The sequence below is a fragment of the Chaetodon auriga genome, chromosome 21 (assembly GCF_051107435.1).
Source record: "Chaetodon auriga isolate fChaAug3 chromosome 21, fChaAug3.hap1, whole genome shotgun sequence".
NCBI classification, from domain to species: domain Eukaryota; kingdom Metazoa; phylum Chordata; class Actinopteri; order Chaetodontiformes; family Chaetodontidae; genus Chaetodon; species Chaetodon auriga.
The window spans coordinates 19,319,614-19,341,663 of NC_135094.1; the positions used below are offsets into that span (position 1 = coordinate 19,319,614).

The 22,050-nt window shown below is 43.0% G+C and overlaps 1 protein-coding gene across 1 annotated transcript in view; it reads left to right on the forward strand.

Annotated features, from left to right (window-relative positions):
- Positions 1-1,749: 1,749 nt before the first annotated feature.
- vopp1b (VOPP1 WW domain binding protein b) overlaps positions 1,750-22,050 on the forward strand; it is a 39,192-nt gene continuing 18,891 nt past the window's right edge. Inside the window, exons 1-2 of the mRNA XM_076761512.1 lie at positions 1,750-2,020; positions 18,313-18,371. Coding sequence (XP_076617627.1) covers positions 1,970-2,020; positions 18,313-18,371 — 110 coding nt within the window. The 5' untranslated portion in view covers positions 1,750-1,969. The remainder of the gene's footprint in view (positions 2,021-18,312; positions 18,372-22,050) is intronic.

Consider the following 22,050-nt stretch of genomic DNA (forward strand, 5'->3'; position numbering starts at 1 on the left):
AATGAATATTGAATATTTTCCACTCATTACTCTTTTTCTCCATTTTGTTAAAGGCACAGCAACATTACGGGGAGTATTGGATGTACAAATGTAAAAAGGTCATGTCGTGTCCTTGTTTTGAGACACTCTGCAAACAGACTGAAGAAGTTGGAGAAATGCATCTTTGTCAGTGTGATGAGAGACACATTCATTTTTCATTCAATCAATCAATCAATCAATTCAATTAGTTGAATTGTTGACTCAGCAATCAAAAATAAGACTAATGACGAGGCAATTTGGGTCCAAAAGTTAACTGAAAGAGTACAAAATATAAATAAATGAGGAAAAGACTCAATACAGTGTTATTCCAACAGACTTTTTCATGTCGCAGCAGGAAAAGCACAGGTGTAAATAATAAATGAGTGATGGCTGAATTCTATTTAGCTGCTTCAGTTTCAGGATCCTGCTATCGTGCATGCAGCCTGGCTGGGACACTTGAAGAGAACAGAGACTCCATAATGTCATTAACGCCTTCGCTTAGAGACTCATCACACTCCAGTGGACCAATAGAAATCAGACTGCGATCATTCATTTCTGACTCTCAGGAAAATGAACACGTCATTTTACAGCTGTTTTCTGCATAATGATTGTTTGTGGTCAGATGACCTTCAATCCAAACTGTGGCCATGAGACCAGAGTGACACCCAGCAGCGCTCCGGTGGCGGTGATTCAGCCAGCATGTTTCCTGCGCTGTCCGACCAACCCGTCAAAATGGCCGTGCTGCAGATCTTCCTGTGTCTCCTGTCAGCGCCTGTCCAACTGTCTCCTCTGTCTCAGCTGCCTGGGTGAGCTCAGGTGCTGTCCATGGTGCTGAATCTGAAACGCCTCACTTGAGTGCCACAACTGGCATATTATGTAAATGAAGCCCTTCAGAAATACACACTCTGGTTGGACCATGACAGATTTTTAGACTATGGAGAAAACAGTGCAGAGCCTGAATAACAATCTGCTGCCATTGAGGTATTTGTGGTAAGATAATTGAATTAGTGTTATCTGATTTCACTCTGTCTTGGTGTTCACCAGCTCATCTCAGTTAGCTTTTTCCACATTAGGCTTCCTAAAAGTAAAGTTAACACACCAAGGTAGCGTTTTTTTATTCCCATGCAAATTTCAAAAATGCTTCAATGCAGGAAAAGACTGGACCTGGACCCCACAGACACAGAAAAAGGAGAATAACTGGTAGCTCTTCTGAGGAGGACACTGCTTGTGTGCAGAAAATGTCCACTTGCTGTCTATAAATGGTCCAGTACTAAGTGAGGACACACAGAGTGGCAGGTCTTCAGTGTGTTTGTTGGAATTATTGACCGTTAAGTGTGTGTTAGACTACTGATTGTTCTCATACAACAAAGCATAGGTGCTGTTAGACAACTGAAGGTATCTGAGTAAGTATTAGTGCACCACTTCAACTTCAAGATGAAGGGGACAGCAGGACAAGTGTCCCGTTAGAACACAACAGAACAGGTCATCCCTTTCACAGAGGACACTGGAAGTGTTTGAAAAGGGAGAAGACTCAATATGACAGGCTATCATCACACAGTCAAGCACAAGAAAACTATGATATATATCATTATAGCTGTTTTACATATACACAAATATGCTAAAAATAAGCTAAGTGTATGTTTGTGTGTGTGTGTGTGTGTGTGTGCGCGCGCGCACGCAGGGCGGGGGGCCGGGAAAGGGGCGTGGAATAAGCGGAACATCACAGGCTGATGCAGCTTCCCACCATGCCATTAGTCTCCGTCTGTGGACCGTCTGACCGTCACCCAGGTCTCCTCCATTCGTCCTGTCAGCCGAAGGACTCCGTGTCGGAGCTGGATCAGATCCGTGGGTGCCTCCAGTAGCGGGATGAAAGCGACATAGTGAAAAAGGAGCATCTCCTCCTCGTCTTTCTCTCAGAAGCGGAGCTTGGTTTCACCTACCGGGCGGAGATATGAGGAATTCACTGGCCGATGTCGCCCTGACATTCTGGCTCTTTCTAGAGGTAAGCGGCGCCTGCTGTTATTATGGCTCAGTTAAAGCTTTCACACACAAACGTGTGGTTGGCAGGGTCATGTCGCCCTCTGACTGCTTTCATCATGTGGACAGAAAGTGGTTTTGTTGCCGGCTAATCGGTGTGTCAGCAGGCTGCCTGTGATCTACCTCCAATGTGACGCTCGGCATTGTTTTGAGAGCCTTGTTCGCAAAATTCAATTCAAAATTAACGCGATTCAGTATTCCTCCGCTAAACGCCAAGATTACACACGCCGCCGAGGACAAACTGGGATGTTTATCAGATAATATAGCATCTTCTGGTAACTTCGGCTTGCAACTGGCCCACCGGTAAACACTAAATATCAAAAAAAATCTTAACTTTTAGCTTGATTGGCGCTGTTCTGTACCACCGTCTCGATGGTGATTTACAGAACATGAGAGCAGAGAAGGAATATCAATGCTGGTGATATTATATGCACCCTGAAAAGAGCAGTGGAGGCTACAACAGACCTTTTTAGAGGATAAAAGCACAACACATTGTCTGCTGGGATGTTCTGTGCAAACAGAGACGCCAGGTAGGCTCCCGGGCTACCTGTGATTCTGTCATCCTTTGTCCTTGTTGCCAGACCCCCATAACTACTCACTAGGTTACTGGGCCTCTAGGACACACACACACACACACACACACACACACACACACACACTCACTAGCAGGCAGAAAGCTGAATCCAGTCGTTGGCAGTGATTTAGATTTGTTCTTTGTCTCATTATGTTTCACTCTCTGTCACGTGATGAAGCGTTGGCACCTGGCTCAGGGGTTTCATACCTTGATTTGCAGTTTTTGCGAAGGTGCCACTGAAGTGCTCCTCTCGTCTTTGCCTTTTAACACATACACTGGTGTCACGAGTTTCATTTTCATTGCTTATTTGAGGACAGTGGTCGGACGACAATAAGCTCTCATTTTGTTTTTCAGGGCTCTGAAGGTAGCACAATGTGGTCACGATCCCCGCTCTTCCTGCCAGTCCAGCCCCGCTGACACTCATGTCTGTCATGTATTATTAACTCTCATCATTATTATTTTATTTCGTTCAGCTGACTTTTTGAGCACATCCATTTTGAATGCGAGCAGGCGGCCTGGAGGGAATCGAGCCCTCAGACCATGTAGTGTTACTGCTGTGCTCGCTTTGATAAGAGGCTCTGACGGCCTGCTCGTTGGGGTTCACACTGCCTCTGTTGTCTTCCATTTTCAAACCAAGTCATCATATGCTTCTCACGGAGGACACCGGGACATAACTCGTCAATGAAAACAGGAAATTGTGTGAATCTAGCCTCACATGTCTGACTAGTAGTTCAGGTTTTGAATCTCAGGTCTGCCATGATTCTCATTTCTACTCATTATCAGTCTCTTTGGCCTCTTCCAGATGTTGATTTCTAAGGCTTTTGAAGGCTAATCTGGCTAAACTTCTGTAAAACTGTCAGAGATGAGAGTGACAGATTGTCCATTCCTCATGTGAAATTGTGTGTATAGTGCAGACGTGGCAGATTCAGATCCACATCTTTGTAATTAAGCGTCCAGAGTCCAAGACTTGTCTGTGATTCTTGTTCCTGATGGATGACCTATGTGCCAAAACACTTTGCATATATTGGATTAAGAGGACTGATGGGCAGACTCATAGAGGCTTTCCTCATCCACTGATTTTGGCTTAACGGCGATATGAGGGTCAGTGACATGAGCTCCAGCCATGAGGGATTAGTTGTAGTTAAGGAGAGAGCTGATGGATGTTTAAAGCCTCTCTGCATGAACACACTCCAAATACACTTAGAGGAGTTCCATTGCAAACACGCAAAAATGATATCTACAGTCAGTTACACGCTGTGTGTATCCTTGAGCTTTAACAAACGTGTTCACTGCTGTTTATGTTTATGCCCGTAAGGCATTCCCAGATTTGAATTATTTCAAATCCACCATTGATTCTGTCCATGTTTGTGTGTCCATGACAAACACTATGTTGACTCACTCGTGGAGAAACGGCTCCGTGCTGCTGCTGGAGGTCAGAAACTCCGCAGGGAACCTTTGAAATCATACCTGCACCATCAGTGACGTGAGCCACGCCATGACGACAGCTCTGCTCTCCAGCTGAAGAGCAGCGGGTGCAGGTCGCATGACCATGCGATGAAAGCTTGTTTGATCTTCTGCTTGATGGCGATGTGGGAGGCGGGATCTCAATGCAGAGCAGCCTTCACATTTTGTACCAGTTTGCGACATTGTATGCTTGAACGATACTGGGATCGTCCCACGCTGGGAACCTCTGATCCTGGGAACCTCCTCACGCTGTCCCTCAACTTCACCTCATTAGCTGCTGCTGACATCACATTAAAACCATGCATATGACCATTCCCACACATGAGACTGTGCATGAGCAGGAATTCGCCTTCTTTAGGTCTAAAAGCTAATATGACAAACTCTCTGTGGCCTAAGAGCGCCTGGGCTGTGTCCCAGGGGAGCCAAGGTCGTAGCAGGTATCACCTAAAGGAGTCCTCACATATGTGTAGATGAGTGGAAAATAACAGCACTTGGACATGTAGGAAATCTCGTGGGCCTAGTAAGGGTTAAATACTCCCCACCGTCAGTGTCGGGTGCCATTGCACAGACTCTCATGTCTGCTCATCTCCATTCTTCTCGATCAAGCTTCAATAAATGCTTGAGCGGAAGGCGTCCAGGCCTCCTGAACCTTCCTCAGTCACAAGCTAACAGCTGCCAAGATTTCTTTCACATTAATGGTCCAGCTGTGCGTGGTGACAGCTGCTCACGGTTAGTGAACCTCGCCAGCGCAGCACAGCCGGTAAAACTGTGCTTCGTCTTTGTTCTTCTGTTCATTGGCGGGTCTAATGAGGTGCAGTGTTGATATGCAGACAGGTGTTTAAAGGCGTGTTTACAGCCATTGATACCTGGAGGGGTGGAAATCCGGCGTGTGCCTGAGATTTGTGAAACTCATAGAAATCTGATGAAAGAAATGAGTGGGTATATTTCTATGTTAGCACGTTCACAGATCTGCAGGCTCCTGGTGTCACGGTGGCAGCACGTCTGTCGGCAGCTATTCCAGAATTGGAGGATAATTGCCGACAAACGGCAGTGTCTCAAGACAGGCATATACACTATGGAGAATACTTTGTTCCATTAAATCATAGCTTTTAAACCTCTTACAATTGAATTAGTCCATATTGGCACAGAGCTGCATTCACTGGACTTTGCAAGAAGAAGTTCAAGGCGCCACAGTTTATTTATACAGCAGCTTTCAAGAACAGACGTCGCAAAGTGCTTCACGGAGGAAAAAAGAAAAAACTAATAAGAGACAGAGCAACAGACATTAAAAGCAGACAAGCAGCTGAAAACAAGAGGCAGAAATATCCTAATATTCTAATATCATGATAATTATCTAATCTAAGAATCATCTAAAGCATGAAAAACATAGCACACTCAATCCAAACCAGGTAAGGCATCACTCATTTTAAAATCAAACTTTCATCATGAAATGGAAAGTGACTCATGAAAACAGTCTGCAGTGATCATTTCCTCAAGATGAGTAGTAATGATGAATGTTTGCGCTGGCTGTGTGATTACAGTGTGTTCATATGACTCGTCTGCTGTATGAGGACTGAACATCATATTCAGTGTTTTGTATTTAGAACGGAAGTTCAACGTTTTGTGTTTGAATTTAGCGCATTTGCGCAGTGAAACTTTGAGAACTGAGCCAAAACAGTTAGAAAACATGGTTAAAATACAACATCTTGGCACAGCTGTTCATGTAGAGTTTGAGCTCAGGGCCACGTCCATGTTCACGTGTCCCCCTCGGTGCAGGTGAGGACACTCAGGCTCAGCTGCTCACCTTTCATCACCCTGTGTCGTACTCAGCGTGAGCCTCCGCTAACATTAGGAGAAGATGCATCAGGAGCATTATGGCTCTTATAGTTCAGCAGCTTCTTCTACAGTCTAATGCATGGAGGTAAAAGGGCTATGACTGCCACACACGCGCACATGCACACACGCCCGGGACTTGATTTAGTGTTTTAGCGTCTTCCTCTGTTCACTGTTGTATTACTATCCATCATAGCTATCCGGACCAAGCCTGCAGCATGAGTCAGTGCTGTAGGAACATGATAGCAGAAATTACAATTACAATTTGTCATTTGGTAGACGCTTTTATCCAAAGCGACGTACATATGAGATTTTTCATACAATACAAGCAAGGTTCTAGACGGGAGAGAACAACAAGAATAAGTGCCCTAACGCAACTTTCTGGTCCAACTGGTCATAGGTGCTACAAGACGATGCTACGGAGAAGTGCAAGAAGTGCATAGAGTTTTTTTTTTTCTTATTAAAGAACAAGGTGTTCAGTAAAGAGCTTGGTTTTTAGTCTATTTCTGAAGATCGAGAGGGACTCTGCAGAACGAATGGAGTTTGGTAACTCGTTCCACCACCGGGGAACCACAAAAGAAAAGAGGCTAGCTAGAGACTTAGGGGTTTTTGGAGGTGGCAGCACCAGGCACCAGGCCCAGGAGGGAGCATAAACCTGAATGAGGGAGTTCAGGTAGGTCGGAGCGGTTTTGGTAGCAATTTTGTATGCAAGCATCAAGGAGTTATACTTGGTGCGGGCAGCAGCTGGGAGCCAGTCAAAGTCAGCTGGTCATCGATCAAGACACCCAAGTTTCTGGCAGATTCTGTGGGAGTGAGTAGACCCGAGTCAACCTGGATACTGATATGTTTTTGTATGGGATGGGATGACAAGGAGCTCAGTCTTTGACAGGTTGAGCTGAAGGTGTCGTTCCTTCATCCATGCTCAGATATCGGCTGGGCATGCCGATATCTGAGCAGCAGTATTATAGAGCAGGTGTGTGAGTTTGAGTTGCTTCTTAATTCTGTGGAAACACAAATATCTAATTGAACGTTTTTGTGATCAGTATTGTGTTTTAGATTGTGATGGTTTTCTATAGATTAAAGACGTACCAAGCCTAATCAATTGTCTCCTGTGTCTGTACGTATGGAGTAAGACAAACGATGTCCTCATCACTGTGGACAAATATGTATATTGACTTCTTCCAGAGTGAACGTGGGTTGTTCCAGGCGTGAGGGGCCCTCTGCTGTGCACACTAACTGTACTGTTGTCTGGCTTTGTGCGCTGAGCTTTGACTCTTTGAGCTACAGGAGACTCTTACAGCTGAATGAGAAAAGCAAACACTCTCCATCCAGCAGCTCAGCTTTGCTGCTTAATCTTTAAAAGGTCTGTTTTCTCACCAGGCAGAGGAAAACAAACAAACGTTGGACTCAGGAAAAATAAAACAACTTTGAATCCAGACCTTTAAACTCAGCGTAAATGCTGATGCTGATGATAAAACATCGTCTTTACTGGGTTGTGCGTAGAAAAAGTGGCATCAATGGGCTGCAGGTAGCTCACCTGGTACAAAGTGCCTCATGTGGAGCTCTGTCCTGGTGATATGAGGTGTGTGTCACTCGCTGTGTACTTGACTCTGGATTGTTGGTGGTACTGGGGGGAACTTTGTTGGTTAATATCTGTCTTTAATGCCATGTCTCGCCTGTTGTGGTTGTATCTGTCTGACAGATTCAAGTTCAATTAAGTCGGAGCTCAAACGTGGACTCCTCATTGGCTGCTGATCACTCATGAATCACTTGGTTTTATTGGCTCTTTTTACACCCAGGTGTTTGTATTAGATGTAGGTGGGATCAGGACAAAGCACTGTGAACTGATTTGGCCAAAATGCGGCATGTAGAGTGCAAGCAAGAGCAAAATCTGCAGTATGGCAGAAATATCTGGATGTTGTGCTGATTCAGTGTGTGAGACCATCACATGATTCATTTTTACACTTATTTTCATACTGTGTTACTTCATTTGAGACAGTGTTAAGATAATTAAGATCAGCAGAAAGTCATTCATATGAAGTGTGTGATAATAACGTCTTAACCTCGCTGAGTGTGGATCCAGCTTCGTGGCCTGTGTGGTAGTGCGGTGCACTTACAGACGCTCGGAGCACATTAACCCAACCACCACCAGCTCTCCTAATCAAAGACAACTACCTCCAGCTGAGTAAGCGCTACAGCTGCTGAAATCTGTGGTCACTGACGAAACGCTGCACCCCCTGCAGCTTGGATGTAAGTTCCACTTCCAGCTGTGGCTCTTGTTGTTTGAAAATTGGACTCAATTCAAATTGCAATTGTTTTTCTAATTCCATTTACTGTTGTTTCTGCAACATGGATGCTTTTGGCAGGTGTTCATTCCTGTAGAGGTTCGACTTCAGTACATCCTTCATAATCTGTGCATGCATCAGCTTGAGTCAAGCAGAAAAAATGGGAACATTCCCATGGAAACATTTTCCAGGCATTGATTTTCCATATATGAAACTTGGTGGTCACACAGCAGTGGTGTGTACTGTGTAATGCTGCTAACTTGAAACAATTCACAGAGTCCTCACTCGTGTTGAGCTTTCCCTTGTGTATGACAGGCTGACCCGTGATGACAGCCTCTGGTTGTTGTCAGCAACATATTATTTACTGCACAGGTCGCCGACAATTACCAACTGGAAAATGATAATTATGGTCTTTTTAATAAGACGTGGAATCAGCCTGATGCTCGCTGAACAAACCCTGCAGTGCAAACAGGTGGATGCTGCCAGAGACAGTTTGGAATGTTCTCCGTTTGGATTTCATGTCCCCAACAGCAATAGAACAGTAATTCCCTGAAGCAGTGTTTTCCATGGATAGGATGATGCCTAATTTTAGATTCATTCATTCATCAAGCTCACATGCAGTGGGCCTTTCAGGCTAATTGACAACCACCACTGACCTCCTCCTTAAACTGCAGACACACTTTGAAAGACTTCTGTGCGTCTGTGTCCCAGTTTGGAGTGTATGGTACACTCCAGACTGTGCCTGGTCTGCCTCTCACCTCTATGTGTCCACCAAATGGCAGACATGAATTCAGACAGTGTGTTCCTGGTCCTTCTCCCTGCTGGTCCTCTCTTCTCAACGTGTTACCATCATCTCCTTGAATTAGCCTCTGCACCACCTGCTCCATCCACCTTACACCCTCTGAATGTTCCACACCCTCGTTTTATACTTCTGTTCATCCTTTTTTTTTTCTTCATCACAGGCTGTGATGTTGATTTGACCTGTTCAGGCCACCGTATCCCTCCTGGTGCAGAGCAGGCTTGTTGTGTGCAGTCATCCGGTTAATAAACAGTCCACTTCCAGGCTGGCAAGGATGTTCTTTCCATACCTATAATTAGCCTGTGATTGCATTATCGCACAGCCATAACATCGAGGTTTGTCCCGCTCTTTGTCTCCTTTCCTCTGTGGCTTTGAAATTGAATAACAACAAATACCCGACGTCATGATATTCTAATGTTGTATTACATGATTTGATTTTCTTCAAATCTCATTTCAGAACAGAAGTGACCCAGCAAAGAAAAATGCTATGACAGCCTCATGACTTTAAAAGATTCCAAATCTTTGTCTTTGTGTGACGCTGATGGAACGTTGACATGAAATCAGACATCTGGATTTTGTTCCAGAAGTGAAAAACAAAACACATTTTTTTTGGTCATAACTCAAGAATTCATATGTTCATTCTGACAATGGCAACATTAGCTTGCCCTGTGATTGGCTTTGACGGGAACTTTGCTGACGAGCTTCGTCAGAGCAGTTCTTCACTTGCACGTCTCCGACAGATAAGCTCTCGACTTAATCTGTGCAGCTGGCTGCAGCAGCTCTGTGCACGCTCGTGTTTCTGCTGTGTCTCACGGGCGTAAACGCAACCTAAAGCCTTTAGTTACACTTCAACTTTGTTTTTTTCAATATGCATGTAACCACGAGGCTGACGCTCAGTACACAGGGAATGAAAAGCAGAGCGTGCTGCTCTCTGGACAGAGGCAGACACACGATGCATTACCACCAGCACTGCTTTAATTACATCACATCTATCAGCATGTATATGTGAAACAGACACACACAGCATGTATATATGACATATTTTGTCACTGAGGAAGAAGGTGCTCCTGATCCAGAGTGACAGTTTGTCCGATATCCAACCTAAAGCTAACTTCACTGAAGGGAATTTCTGCTGACCTGATCTGTGAAGTACCGGCACTCAGATAACAGCTTGCTGTGGTTCAGCATCCAGTGGTGTTTACTTCTGTAAGATAACCTGGCTTTCATTCTAAACATCTATTTATTAGTCTTACAAATAACCACTTTTATCGCCTCCACCGTGTCCTCCTTCACACTGTGCTGATTGTAAAGATCTCCTGTGCTGCCGGCTTGAAGATGTGTGTGAAGCATCCACGTTTTACACTTTGTAGCTTCTTCACAGCAACACACATATTTGAATCATTGTAGTTCCACCACAAGCTCATTGGTTCTGCTGATGTTGAGCTTCAGGTGATTGTTGTTGCGCCATGTGATGAAACTCTCTATCAGTCCTCTGGAAAAACAGTCTGTAAGTGAAGACAGCATGTTTCTCACTGGACATCATTCACTGGAGTCGTACATGTCAATATGGTGAAAACTTCCCTTTTAGTTTGGATGATATTGTCTTAATAGCATTTAACAATCACCATTTCCTCCAGCCTCAACTGTTTCATGTCAGGACTGCTCTCAGTTTGTCAGCATCTTGATAAAACGAGGCCAGTCATTGGTGCTGGGAGGTCAGAACTTCGCGCATGTTCTTTAGATTACAGCTCAGAATTTGGAAAGATGACATGACAGAAAAGGTCTGTGTGGATATGAACAAGAGAGAATTGGTCAGTGTCAGTGGGAACTGTAATTTTGTATGTTGACAACTTAATATACTACAGTACTAACACTGACAGTAACCTCTTTATAGACAGAGGGATGAGTGAGGGTCAATGAGGGATTACATGGAGCTACAGATAAACTGGACGTGATGATAGCAGTGAGACTCCATCATGACTTTATGTATTTCACTGTCTTGTTACGCTGCCATTATTGTGGTGGCAGACCCAAACTTTCACTGTCAGTGAAAACAAAGATGTTTGATCACAGTTGCCAATCGTCCCCTCGGCAGATGAAGGTTGTTTTCTGTGAATGTGTGAAACACTGGTGTGAAAGCGGCTCTGACACAGGCTCTGGGAAAAATAACTGTAACGTTACCATTTTGTCCAACCATGATGGTTTAGATGTGAAGGTCTAGCACACTAATTAAACTGATCTGCATTACGTCTGATGATTCCAAAATCAACAAACCTTCAATTCAGGATTCTTTTATTATGATGGAAGTGTATTTATTTGATATTTGAAGAGATGTCCACCAGGAAAGAGACCTGCAGGCTGCTAGTGTGTGACTGCAGGCTGGGCCCACTCTTTTTATTTCTCACCACTGATCCTGTTTCTATGGAAGACTTAAAATGGCTCAGTGTAAACAAACCAGTGACACTTGGCTCAGGGTGTGACTGACAGTTGTGTTTCCTCTTGGCTCCCTGCACCTCTTCTTTCTTTCTTTCTTTCTTTAACACTGAAACACAACACAGCTCTCTCGTTTTCTCTGCTTGAAAATTCATGTCACAATAAAAAACAAATCTTTGACTTATTAAAGACAAAAAATTCAATAATTGTGATTTTGATAGAAGTTTTTCAGTTAGTTACTGTATAGTACAGAAAATGCATGCATACACGTACAAATACATATAATGTGTATTGTATTTGACTTTCTTTTTTTTATTTGTTTTTATTTCGTCATTTTAAGTGTTCCTTATCTACAGGGTAGATGGACATGTAGGCAGACAGCCTGCATTTTTTTTGTCTTGTGAATTTTGTTTTAATTTTTTTTTCTCCATTTTAGTTGATCTGTTGTTGTAACCGTTGGTTTCGAGCCATTTGAAGGTAAAATCATACATTATAGTTTTATTGTGCAGGTTTACAAGTCAGGTATCGCTGCAGTAATGGCAGCTTTGTTTTACTTTAGCCTTTAACTTGGACTTAGTCTATGATCATGTGTTTTTGATGTCTGGAAGAAAAAAAAAGTGGAAGAAAAAAGGATTAAGATATTTTTACCACTTTCTTCTCAAAACATATCCAAATGTACATTTAGCATGCAGTACACAGTAGATAAATTAAAATTTGATTAGATCATAATTTCAAAATTTGCCAGAAACAATAACACTTGTCCACTAATACATAAAGGCAGACCAGTAGATTAATAATGTACTTGTTGTACATGACATGAGAGACCTGCTCTGGCTCGGCTTCCTCCTAAATGTTGTCTCCACACAGGCCAAAACACACACTGACAATCAAATGGTGCTTATTGGCCTGTTTCTGCTTGCTAATGGCAGAGGCATCTGAGTGGTCGATGGAGATCAATAAGACGGGAAGGAGAGGGGGAGGTGGATGCAAAGCAAAAGGGAGGAAAGGAAGAAAGGAGTGAGATATAGATGAAGGAGAGACGAAGCAGAATGTTCCAATCAAGCAAAGAGATTTTGAACTGAGCTGAAGGCAGATATATATAACCATTAGGGATTTAAAAAAGCTGATATTGATGCAGTTGTTTCAGTATTCAGAATCTCTTTTTGACCATTCTCATGCCAAGACAATATAATTGCAAGTGGGCAAAGTGCTTGTTATTACAAAATCACCAGGATTTACGGTTCATTCCTGCAAGATGGAACACCACTCAACCCACAGAGAGACTGAGGGGCCTCGAAATCCAGAGTAATAAGAAAACATGTCCATGCTTTGTGTGCAGCATGATCAAAATATCCCACTGGAAAGGGGGTTTGAAGGCCCTGCATCAGAGGAAAGGTGTGTCCAGTGACGTCTGACTTATCACAGGGAGCGTCTCTATTGACCGTCCTTCACCATCTCTCTTCAACTGCATGCTGCAACTTCAAAGGCAAAACACATCCTCATCACCACACACACACACACACGCACACACACACACACACACTCAGCTTCCAAAGCAGTAATGTGCAGCGTAGAACCTTTTGAACTATTCATCCCCCCAAATGTCCTGTTGCCAAATGCATCAGAGCTGCTTTTAAAGCAGGAAAACACATTCTGTGGTTGCGTAACGGTCATTTTTGTCCTGCGGGAGCACAGAGGGACATTTTCCTCCGCTGTCAGCGCTTTCACTGAGCCCTAATTAGAGAAAGACAATGAACAGAGCTGGACGGTGACCATTGCTGGCAGAGTTATGGGGCCAGGAAAACAATTAGGTCCAAACTAATGGGGATTGATAGCAACCAAGTCAAAAATTGTGAAATTGAAGCTTTGCTATCCTAGCTATTGTTTGTATTACTATATCAGAGACATGATTCTTACATTTTGTATGACCATTGCGCTTTTATCCTGTTTTTGTGCAGGTGTGAGACATGGTATGCTAATGAAACAGTCCATTTGTCTCACCTGCACTCATATTCGTCCTGCCAGAGGTGACATTGTTACATGAGTCATATAAAGGCTAATTCTGGCCTGAATATTGTGAGATGAGAGGCTAAAAGTTATTACATTCTGAGGAGGACTGAGAGGGAGGATCAAGGGTGTTCATATCAGAGCCCGAGCTGTTCAAAGGATCTGCTTCAGTGGCAATGAGACCAGCGACAGCACTTGACAGCAGCCAGAAAAGGAGACATTGTGATGCAGTCAAGTCAATGGCATATCCTCTTTCAAGCCTTAGCACTTGTGCTTATTTGAAGCTGGGGTTGGTAACCTTGGAGAAACCAGCAAGAGTAAGCTGGAGTTTGGATGTGTCCAACAGAAACAACCCCACCCCCGTCCTGCACGCCTCCAAAGCCACTTCCCTAAAACACACTGCTGCTGGGGGACGAGTCCATGAAAGAGCACATACATGTCATCACCAACCATATCCATGGTCATCATATCATGTCTCATTCACGTTAACAACGAACGAAGCAGAACAAAACAACCAGATAATTATCTGTTCAACAGAAATACAGTGTCCATGGTGTCACTCTGCAGCCCCTTCATTGAAAAGCCTTACTGATGGTCACTCTGGTTTGACACCATTCTTTATCCAACCTCTACTTCTGTCTTTTATTTTCTTGCTTTGTTTAGCAGTCCAAGCTGTTGTAGGTACAGCTGCAACTGGAAATATGTGGCGTTCTTGTGCGATTAGCTCATGACAGCTTTATCTTTATCTGCTTAGCCTTGTGGAAAACTCTAGTCATGCACAGTGACTGCAGGGGCAGAATGCACGTGGGTAGGCAGGTACAGTGGTAGACAGGCAAGCAGGCCATCCAATCATTTCATTCAGCCCAAATGAATTGCTTTGAAATTATTATTACAGGCTTGTAACAGCCATAGATTTATTGCTGGCTGTGGGGATGTAAAGAGAATTTCAACAAAAATTGTTAAAAAAACATCACGTAGCCCAGCTTTAAGCTGGTCTCAAGAAGATGAGACCCTCTGATAATTGCTCTAGTACCACCATCACACTAAAATCAACTCTAATGGGCACATGTTGTCCACCTCTTTGGTCCAGACTGAAACATCCCAACAGCCAACCAATGGATTCTCATGAAATGTAGTGGAGATATATATGGTCTGTAGAGGATGAATCCCAATGATCCCCTGATATTTCCTTCAGCACTAAAAAAGGGTCATTGTTTCGGTTTAGACAGGATTACCCTTTAACTTGGTGCAGACATTCATGTTCCCCACAGGATGATGACTCATATCCCCCTCTCTCTTCATCTAACACCACCAGAAGGCTGAAGGTTTAACTTATCCATTGAAACCTCTCAACATCTATGATGTGGCTGGACACTTAATGTGGTACAAGTGTTCAAGGTCCCCAGAGAATGAACCCTGCTGACAGCAGCACCAGCAGGTTTACATTTGTGGCTTGGAGTAAAATGTCTTAAGACATATCAGACAGAATGCGATGAAATTAGGTACAAACATCCATGTTTGCTTCAGGATGACTTATTACTCTGCTGATCCTCTGATTTTTCTTCTTGTGCCATCAGATTTGAATTTGCTCAGTTCTTTGGTTCGGACCAAATACAAGTAACACTAATGACTTTCCCATTGGCCTCAGCCGATAGTTAGCATGCTGATGTTAGCATTTAGCTTCTGTGCCAAAGTCCAGCCTCACAGAGCAGCTAGTGTGACTGTAGATTTTCAGTCTTGTTGCGCTCCTCGAGCTTTCCTCTAGCACCTCTCTCAAGCCAGAGTTCGTAATCGACCAGACAGCTTACAGACAGACGTGTGCAGAGCTCATTTATGCTTCCACGAGGATTACCCCATAATTGTAATGAGCTAATTACCTTCACTCTTGTGCCACTCTGGTCAGGTGTGACATCTATCTACTTGTGTAAAAAAATAGGACCATCAATCTTGCTGCTCTGTGTTCTAAATCCAAATATATAAGAGAGATGAGAATAGAGACAGCAATGGACAGACTCACTGTTCCTCAGAAGACAGTTTATCTGACTCTGAGAAGATTTCATTTTACACTCCCTGTGTGGGTCAGATTTCCCACCGGTGACCACAGTGATCACAGAACAGGGTCCGGACAAATGGAGTGGATGTACATTGTTCCAGTGAGAGGAGGGGGTGGGGGGCTGCTTTTCACCGCTGCAGCTCTGCTTTGTTAACATCTCCCCTGCCATAATTCTCACTGTGTCTCTCCCTGTGTGTGTGTTCCTGCCATTTCCTCTCTGCCCAAGTGTCACAGTATGGTCCCATCCTCCACCAGTAGCCTGACAAATAACCTATTGTGTTGCCATGTTGTGAGCCACCAAAACAGCTCAACTTGGCATGCCGTCCTGCAGCTCTGCTCTCCACACAGATCACACACTTCTGTTTGGATATTGTTGTGTTCCTCTGGGCCTGTATTTATCACGCTGTTGTGAAAGTGAGAGATACAAGTAAAACTCCTCAGCTTATAGTCCTTGCAAATTTGAGAATAAACTTCAATTTGAGATATCTTCCAGTTCCACTTCAAATGATTGGATTTCTTGAATTCTAAATGACTCTAGATTACTCCTCACTGTCATGACGAATAATAAGTTAGCTGAAGGAGCTTGTACTGTGCAGCTGACAATAGGATCTTTGCATTTGATTTGAACATTTAGTAGGATGTTTGATCATTTTTTGAATGTATTTATTAGAGGTGCAAGAAAAAACAAAGCTTCTATTGATTTTGTTTGCAGTTACTTTCCGTGATTCCTTCATTGTCTGCACTTGTATTATCATACATTATATTGTGAATATATTAGATGGTTGATACACTCACATTTTGGTGTAAGTACAGTAGGTGGAAGTTGCTTGATAAATGTGTCTAAAGACACTTAGTCTGGGCTGTAACAAGCCTAAACTGACTCATTACAACAGTGTAATTCATATGAATGAGGTCTTTAACTGGACTGTGTTGTTGGTAGTTCTCAGTGAATCATCATATCACACCACCCTGATGCAATTTCACCACCAGTGTTCTGTTTTCTGTTTTTCCATTAATCAGAAGATTAATCATCTGGGAACCATGAACGTCTGGTCTGAATCATATTTTATGCCAATCTATCTACTGTGGCAGATGTTGAGATATGACATTATGACATTCAGTTCATTACTGAACACATTGCCAGACACAGCCAATCAGGAGACAATTAAGAAGAAGCTGACATCCTCCTTTCAATAGGGTACTTGCTTGTTCAGAGATACTGCCCCAGCCTGAATGAGCAAGAAGAATCTGATATGACACTATGTGAATCTAATCCACATGGTCATCACAGGGCAGACAGGTGTGGGGTTTGGTCATGTGACTGAGGATGAGGACGTTTTACCTGCAGATGAAACATCAAATTTGCTCTCAAAAACTGCTGCAGCTTCACTGTGCTCCTTTTAATTTCCATAGCACTGAGTGCTTTTTTATCACCACCAGAAGTTAATAGAGACCAGCGCAGTGTGATATGAGTGACTGTCATATCAATTTCAGAGGCGTATCCAAAAACTGCATCTTTTCTCCAGCACCAAGACTCCAGTTCAGCTTATCTTTGAGATGTCCCCACTTTAATGGAAAGTGCTGCTGTGTATGCTGCCTGCCACCCTGAGGCAGGACACGTCCCTGCAGCAGATTCACTTCATTTAGCACACACTCTGCCTCCAAACAGCTTCTTTCCTGTCCTATCTCGCCTTCCTTCTCTCTTTCTCCCTGTCTTCTGAACACCTTCAGCCCGTCCCGTCCTGCTTTGTTGCAGAGTGTAGAATGATGGCTGAAAATCCTCTGCATGCCACTACAAAGCACGCTGTATTTTCATGGGAGATCATTTCAAAGGCAGTTAATTAAAGGCGCTCTCCAGCAAACCAGCATCAGTCTGAACTGAAGCCAGTAATGGAAAAAGGAGGGTTCATATACAATAGATGCAGGGGGATCCTCACTGAGTATCCTGCCCTGCACGTCATTGTACATTGGTATCAAATTAGACAAAGAGAATGTTTTCCTTTATGATCAGCGACGCACCTCTGAATATTCTGAGGTTTCAAGTTGTTCGCCTTCTTGAGGCGTACGGGCCGTGCTGACGGGATGTGCTGCTCTCAAGTGAAGCAATTTATGCTTCATTATCCTTCTAAAATTAGCCGAGAGTCGAGGATAAATTTCACGTGTTGGCCCTCCCAGCTGTGGTAACAGCTGCTCTGAGCTTAAAAAGGGAAATACTGCATGGCTGGGCTGCTCTCTTCCACTGAGAATAGGAGTAATGACAGTCATCAGGGTAGCTAATTCCAATCATTGCCTGAGCTTAAGAGGTCCAGCGTTAGCTTTCTACCATTCTGTGACATCTCCTATTCTCTTGTGGCACCTACAAGGCCTGTCACAGCCTCAGGTCCAGGAGGTGCAGACAGTCAGAGGTTTAAACATGTAAGGCTGAGGACCTCTGTGATCTGATGGCTCATTATCGTCGTTAGTTTCCGATCTCGCATGACCCTTCTGTGGCGAGGGTCGTGGCCGTCCGTGCTGCTCTAGCTGTAACCACAACCTCTTCAGAAATGTTTTAGTTTGGACTGGACCAATATTGAGATAATAAACATCCTGTTTATTACAGGATGTGAGTCTGCAGGCGGGCTGACACATGGCTGATGGGTCGATCTGTCTCTGTCCCTCGTCTCAGGAGAAAAGCCTAGTTTGTTTGTTCATTGTGTGCTCATGCTGTGTTGTTTCCCTGCCTCCTGGCCAATGCATGCTGACCTTAAAAATGCTGCGTGTGAGTATAGTTACAGTTTTTAATGATAGCCTTAATCTGTCTCTTTTACAGTGTGTAGAAGCCAAAAAGTACTGCTGGTATTTTGAAGGCGGATACCCCATCTACTTTATGTAAGTACCCTCATTTTCCACTCCTACAACTTTAAATCAATGAACTTGAAACTCGGCACACAAAAACCCTGGATGTCCACCAATTACGGCCAATACATACGGTAGAAATCTGACACACTGCATCGTTTGGCTGCACAGCTCAGTGTGTGAAGAAGAGCTGAGACACAGTTCATCCAACGTGTTTGTGCTGGATGGTAAAGGTTTGCTGTTAATAAGGAGTAACGTCGGTCCTTTATCAAACTCTGCTAAACATGTGTTTTGATCCACTCAGTGTTTCTAAAGTGCTCCACAACCAGAATGCTGAAAATGTCTGGATCTACTTTGAGAAAAACTATCTTGAGTCAGTTTTTGGTTTCATTCGCTGTGAAGAGAATTATCAGTATATCCAATTTCACAATAAAGCTCTACCACAGCTTTCACAATTAGCTCACCACAGTAAATGAAGAGTAGAACAGACAATGTTTTAATCCTGAAGCGGACTGGTCACATGGCTGACTCCTGATCTGCTCACCCACATCCAATAAGGCCGATGGATTCCTACCTATAATTCCTAAACGCTTACTGTCAGGCAGTGTAAGTTGCTTACAGATGGTTACACTCAGTCAGTACGAAACACACTCACACACAAAAGAAAAAACAAGAAAAATGGAGAAGCAGATTTACTTTGAGACCCCTCTTACACATTGCGCCCAATTACCGTCCTTGGATTCTTCCAATTGTTCTTATCTCTCATTCCAAGATAACAAGCAATCTGCATTTAATTCAGTCTCAACTTGAACATCGAAGCGACGAGTTTCTTAAACGACATCTGTTGACAATCAGCAACATCTGTGTGTAACAGACGAAGCAGGAGTTCCAGTTTCTGTTGTCGTGTCTGTTTAGATTTAGATTTTAGATTTTGAAAGAAGAGCTGAGAACATCAGATCTGTGTGGAGCGATGAGGAGACCGTAACCTTCCTCACGTTAATACATGAAACAAACTGAAAGGCTTGATTTCCCTTATGTTTCCCACATGGCGTTTGATCATTTGAGCTTTTTAATTGCATCATCTCCTTGCTCCCTCTTCACCTGCAGTGGTTTGATTGCACCTGGCTGGACTGTTTATCTTCATGAACCAGCTCCTAATAACAGCAGTAGATGGAAACATGCATTCATTCAAATTTTGTTTTGCTGATTTTCTTGAAATTCGGTTACAATTTGCTCTATATTTGGTAGAAACATGACTCCTGCGCTGGCTATAATACCAGAAAGACGGCAAACGAGCTGCAGAGCACACAGCTGAGTCTCAGTGGGTTCATCAACATGTGCCTAGCTTGCATACAAATCGAAATTCAGTTCAGTTGGATTGAATTACTTACTAACTCTGCTACTCACAGTTTGGGGAAGCAGAGCTTGTTTTACTGATTCAGACTGACGACGGCTTCTCCTACATTCACCGACATTCAGCCATTTAGTTTGCTTTCTAGCTGCTGGCCACAGCTATAGTAGTGATTAGAAGACAGAGAAAGGGAGAATCAGAGAAGATAGATGACTGTGGTAATGAAAAACAACTGAGAGGAAAAACCTCCTTTCTCCTCCACTTTCTTTCTCCTCCTCATCTCAGCCCTCAATTTTGCTTTCTCACCTCAGCTTTAACAACAGAATTCAGCTTCTTTTTCAGATAACGGTCCTCAACGTGTTCAAGTTATTAGTGACAAATAAAAAAACAGAGCAGCTTTGTGCACAGCAACTATTTCAGAAACAGAAAAATGCATATTTTAATATTACCTGAACATTATGTGGGATATTAGTAAATCCTGCCTTGATTCTAGTCTTGAGATGGAAAAATAGGACCATCAAGGAAACAGAAACAAAAGGGAAACAGTAGTTAAATGACATTGCCCACTTCTGTTCTGACAGGTAGGTGTTGACAGGGACATTTCCTCTACATTTCCAAGTTGGAATAAACAGACTGGAGGGGTGGGCAGCTGTGTTTTGTCTTCTGTATCAGTATATTTGAACCAGGTCATTAGATATAGCTCAGTGTATGATGAACTGTCAGACACCTCAGACAGTGCATCCAGAGCTTGGAGCTCATTTAGAACTCATTTTAATATTTAAATTCCTCTCAGCATAGCAATACATTTCAACAGCACCACAATCTGCTGCCTGCAAAACGATGAAACGTTTGAATCACCTGTTGTGTTAAACTCTAGGTTTTAGTTTTAGTGAGGTCAGCCTTAAGAAAGCAGCATCTGCCCCTGCTTTCTTTTAAAAGCCTGTTTTTGTCCCCCTCACTTTTGCAGTTTCAGTTTGATTCATTGACTCCAAGACTGCTAAACCGTGTCCTCTTACTGTCCAACCACCAGAATCCATGGGAGAAGCTCAGAGCATCTAAGCTTTATAAGCACCAGCGACTGAACTGCAGACCGTTCCCCCCAGATTTAGCCTCTCTGACATCAGTCTGTTGTCACAGTCGAGGGTGTCAGTGCTGTATGCAGCTTGTGAGGTAGATGTCAGTCAGCATTCGGCTGAAAAAGTGCACCAGTTCCTCTGCAGGGAGAAAAAAGTAAATCTATGGTTTATATTGGCTGTTTTTATTTACAGATACAGAAAACACTTATTGAGATTGGAAAAATGTTGCCTGAAATGTTAAAGTGTCAGCATTATGGTTTGTCTGATGCATACGCAGCAGAGACGAAATGGCTGTTAAAGAGGAAAATTAGAATTTAAGGTTTTACACAAGAAGCCTGAAGTCTTACCTTTCATATTTTTGCCTTTTCAGAGAATTACTGTCTTATTCATCAATAAGTGCGTCTCAAGGAAATTATAGGCGACTACTGCGTTAGTGCATTATAATGTGCATATTATGGAAAGCATGACATCCAATTGAATCATGACTCATTATAGATTTCATATATAAACTTACATAAACAAAGAAAAGAACATGTTCTGTTTGTTTTTTTGTTGACTTTTTTATGTTGTATGTATATAATTGCATACAAATTAAAGTGAAATGTCTGTGTCTCTTCCTGATTTAAAACCAAAACCCAATTTATCCAAAAGGCTTGAGCTTCATTCTCATGATAAGACTCCTCCACCTGAACTTTTTGCATGGTGCTGCGTTTCTTTGCCTGCAGCCACATCGAAGAGCTTGATGTGGTGGTTTTCAGGTTTTCTTGTTAATTCTCTGAGCAGACAAATGCACACAAGGTAAGACTTGTGGTGAAAAACCTTCAATTGTAATTTTCCTCTTGACATTTTGTCTGTGCTGCGTATGCATCCGACCAGCCATAATGCTGACACTTTACCATTTCAGACTGCTGGTAATAAAATCTTTCTAATCTCAAGAATGCATTAAGCCTGCCTGTGCTGCCTCGCTCGTCCCACCGAATCAATAATTCATTTAGAGGCATGTTTTCTTTGTATTGAGACCTACTAAAACAAGTACAGTGCAGTGATTTGCATCCCAAAGGTGCTGTTTATTCAGTTTGACACTGGGATTCAAAATTAGCACATTAAAGAAATAAGGACTGGATGCCAGTTACTATGGAAACTAAACAAACCTAATAAATAAACCTGAGCTCTTCTATTTCACTTCAAGAAAAGAGGTTTGGTGATTGGTTTGACAGTTTTTTGACAGTCAGTGTAGGGTTGGGTGAGGTCCCTTATCAAACCCACACGACTAAAAGCGTAGATA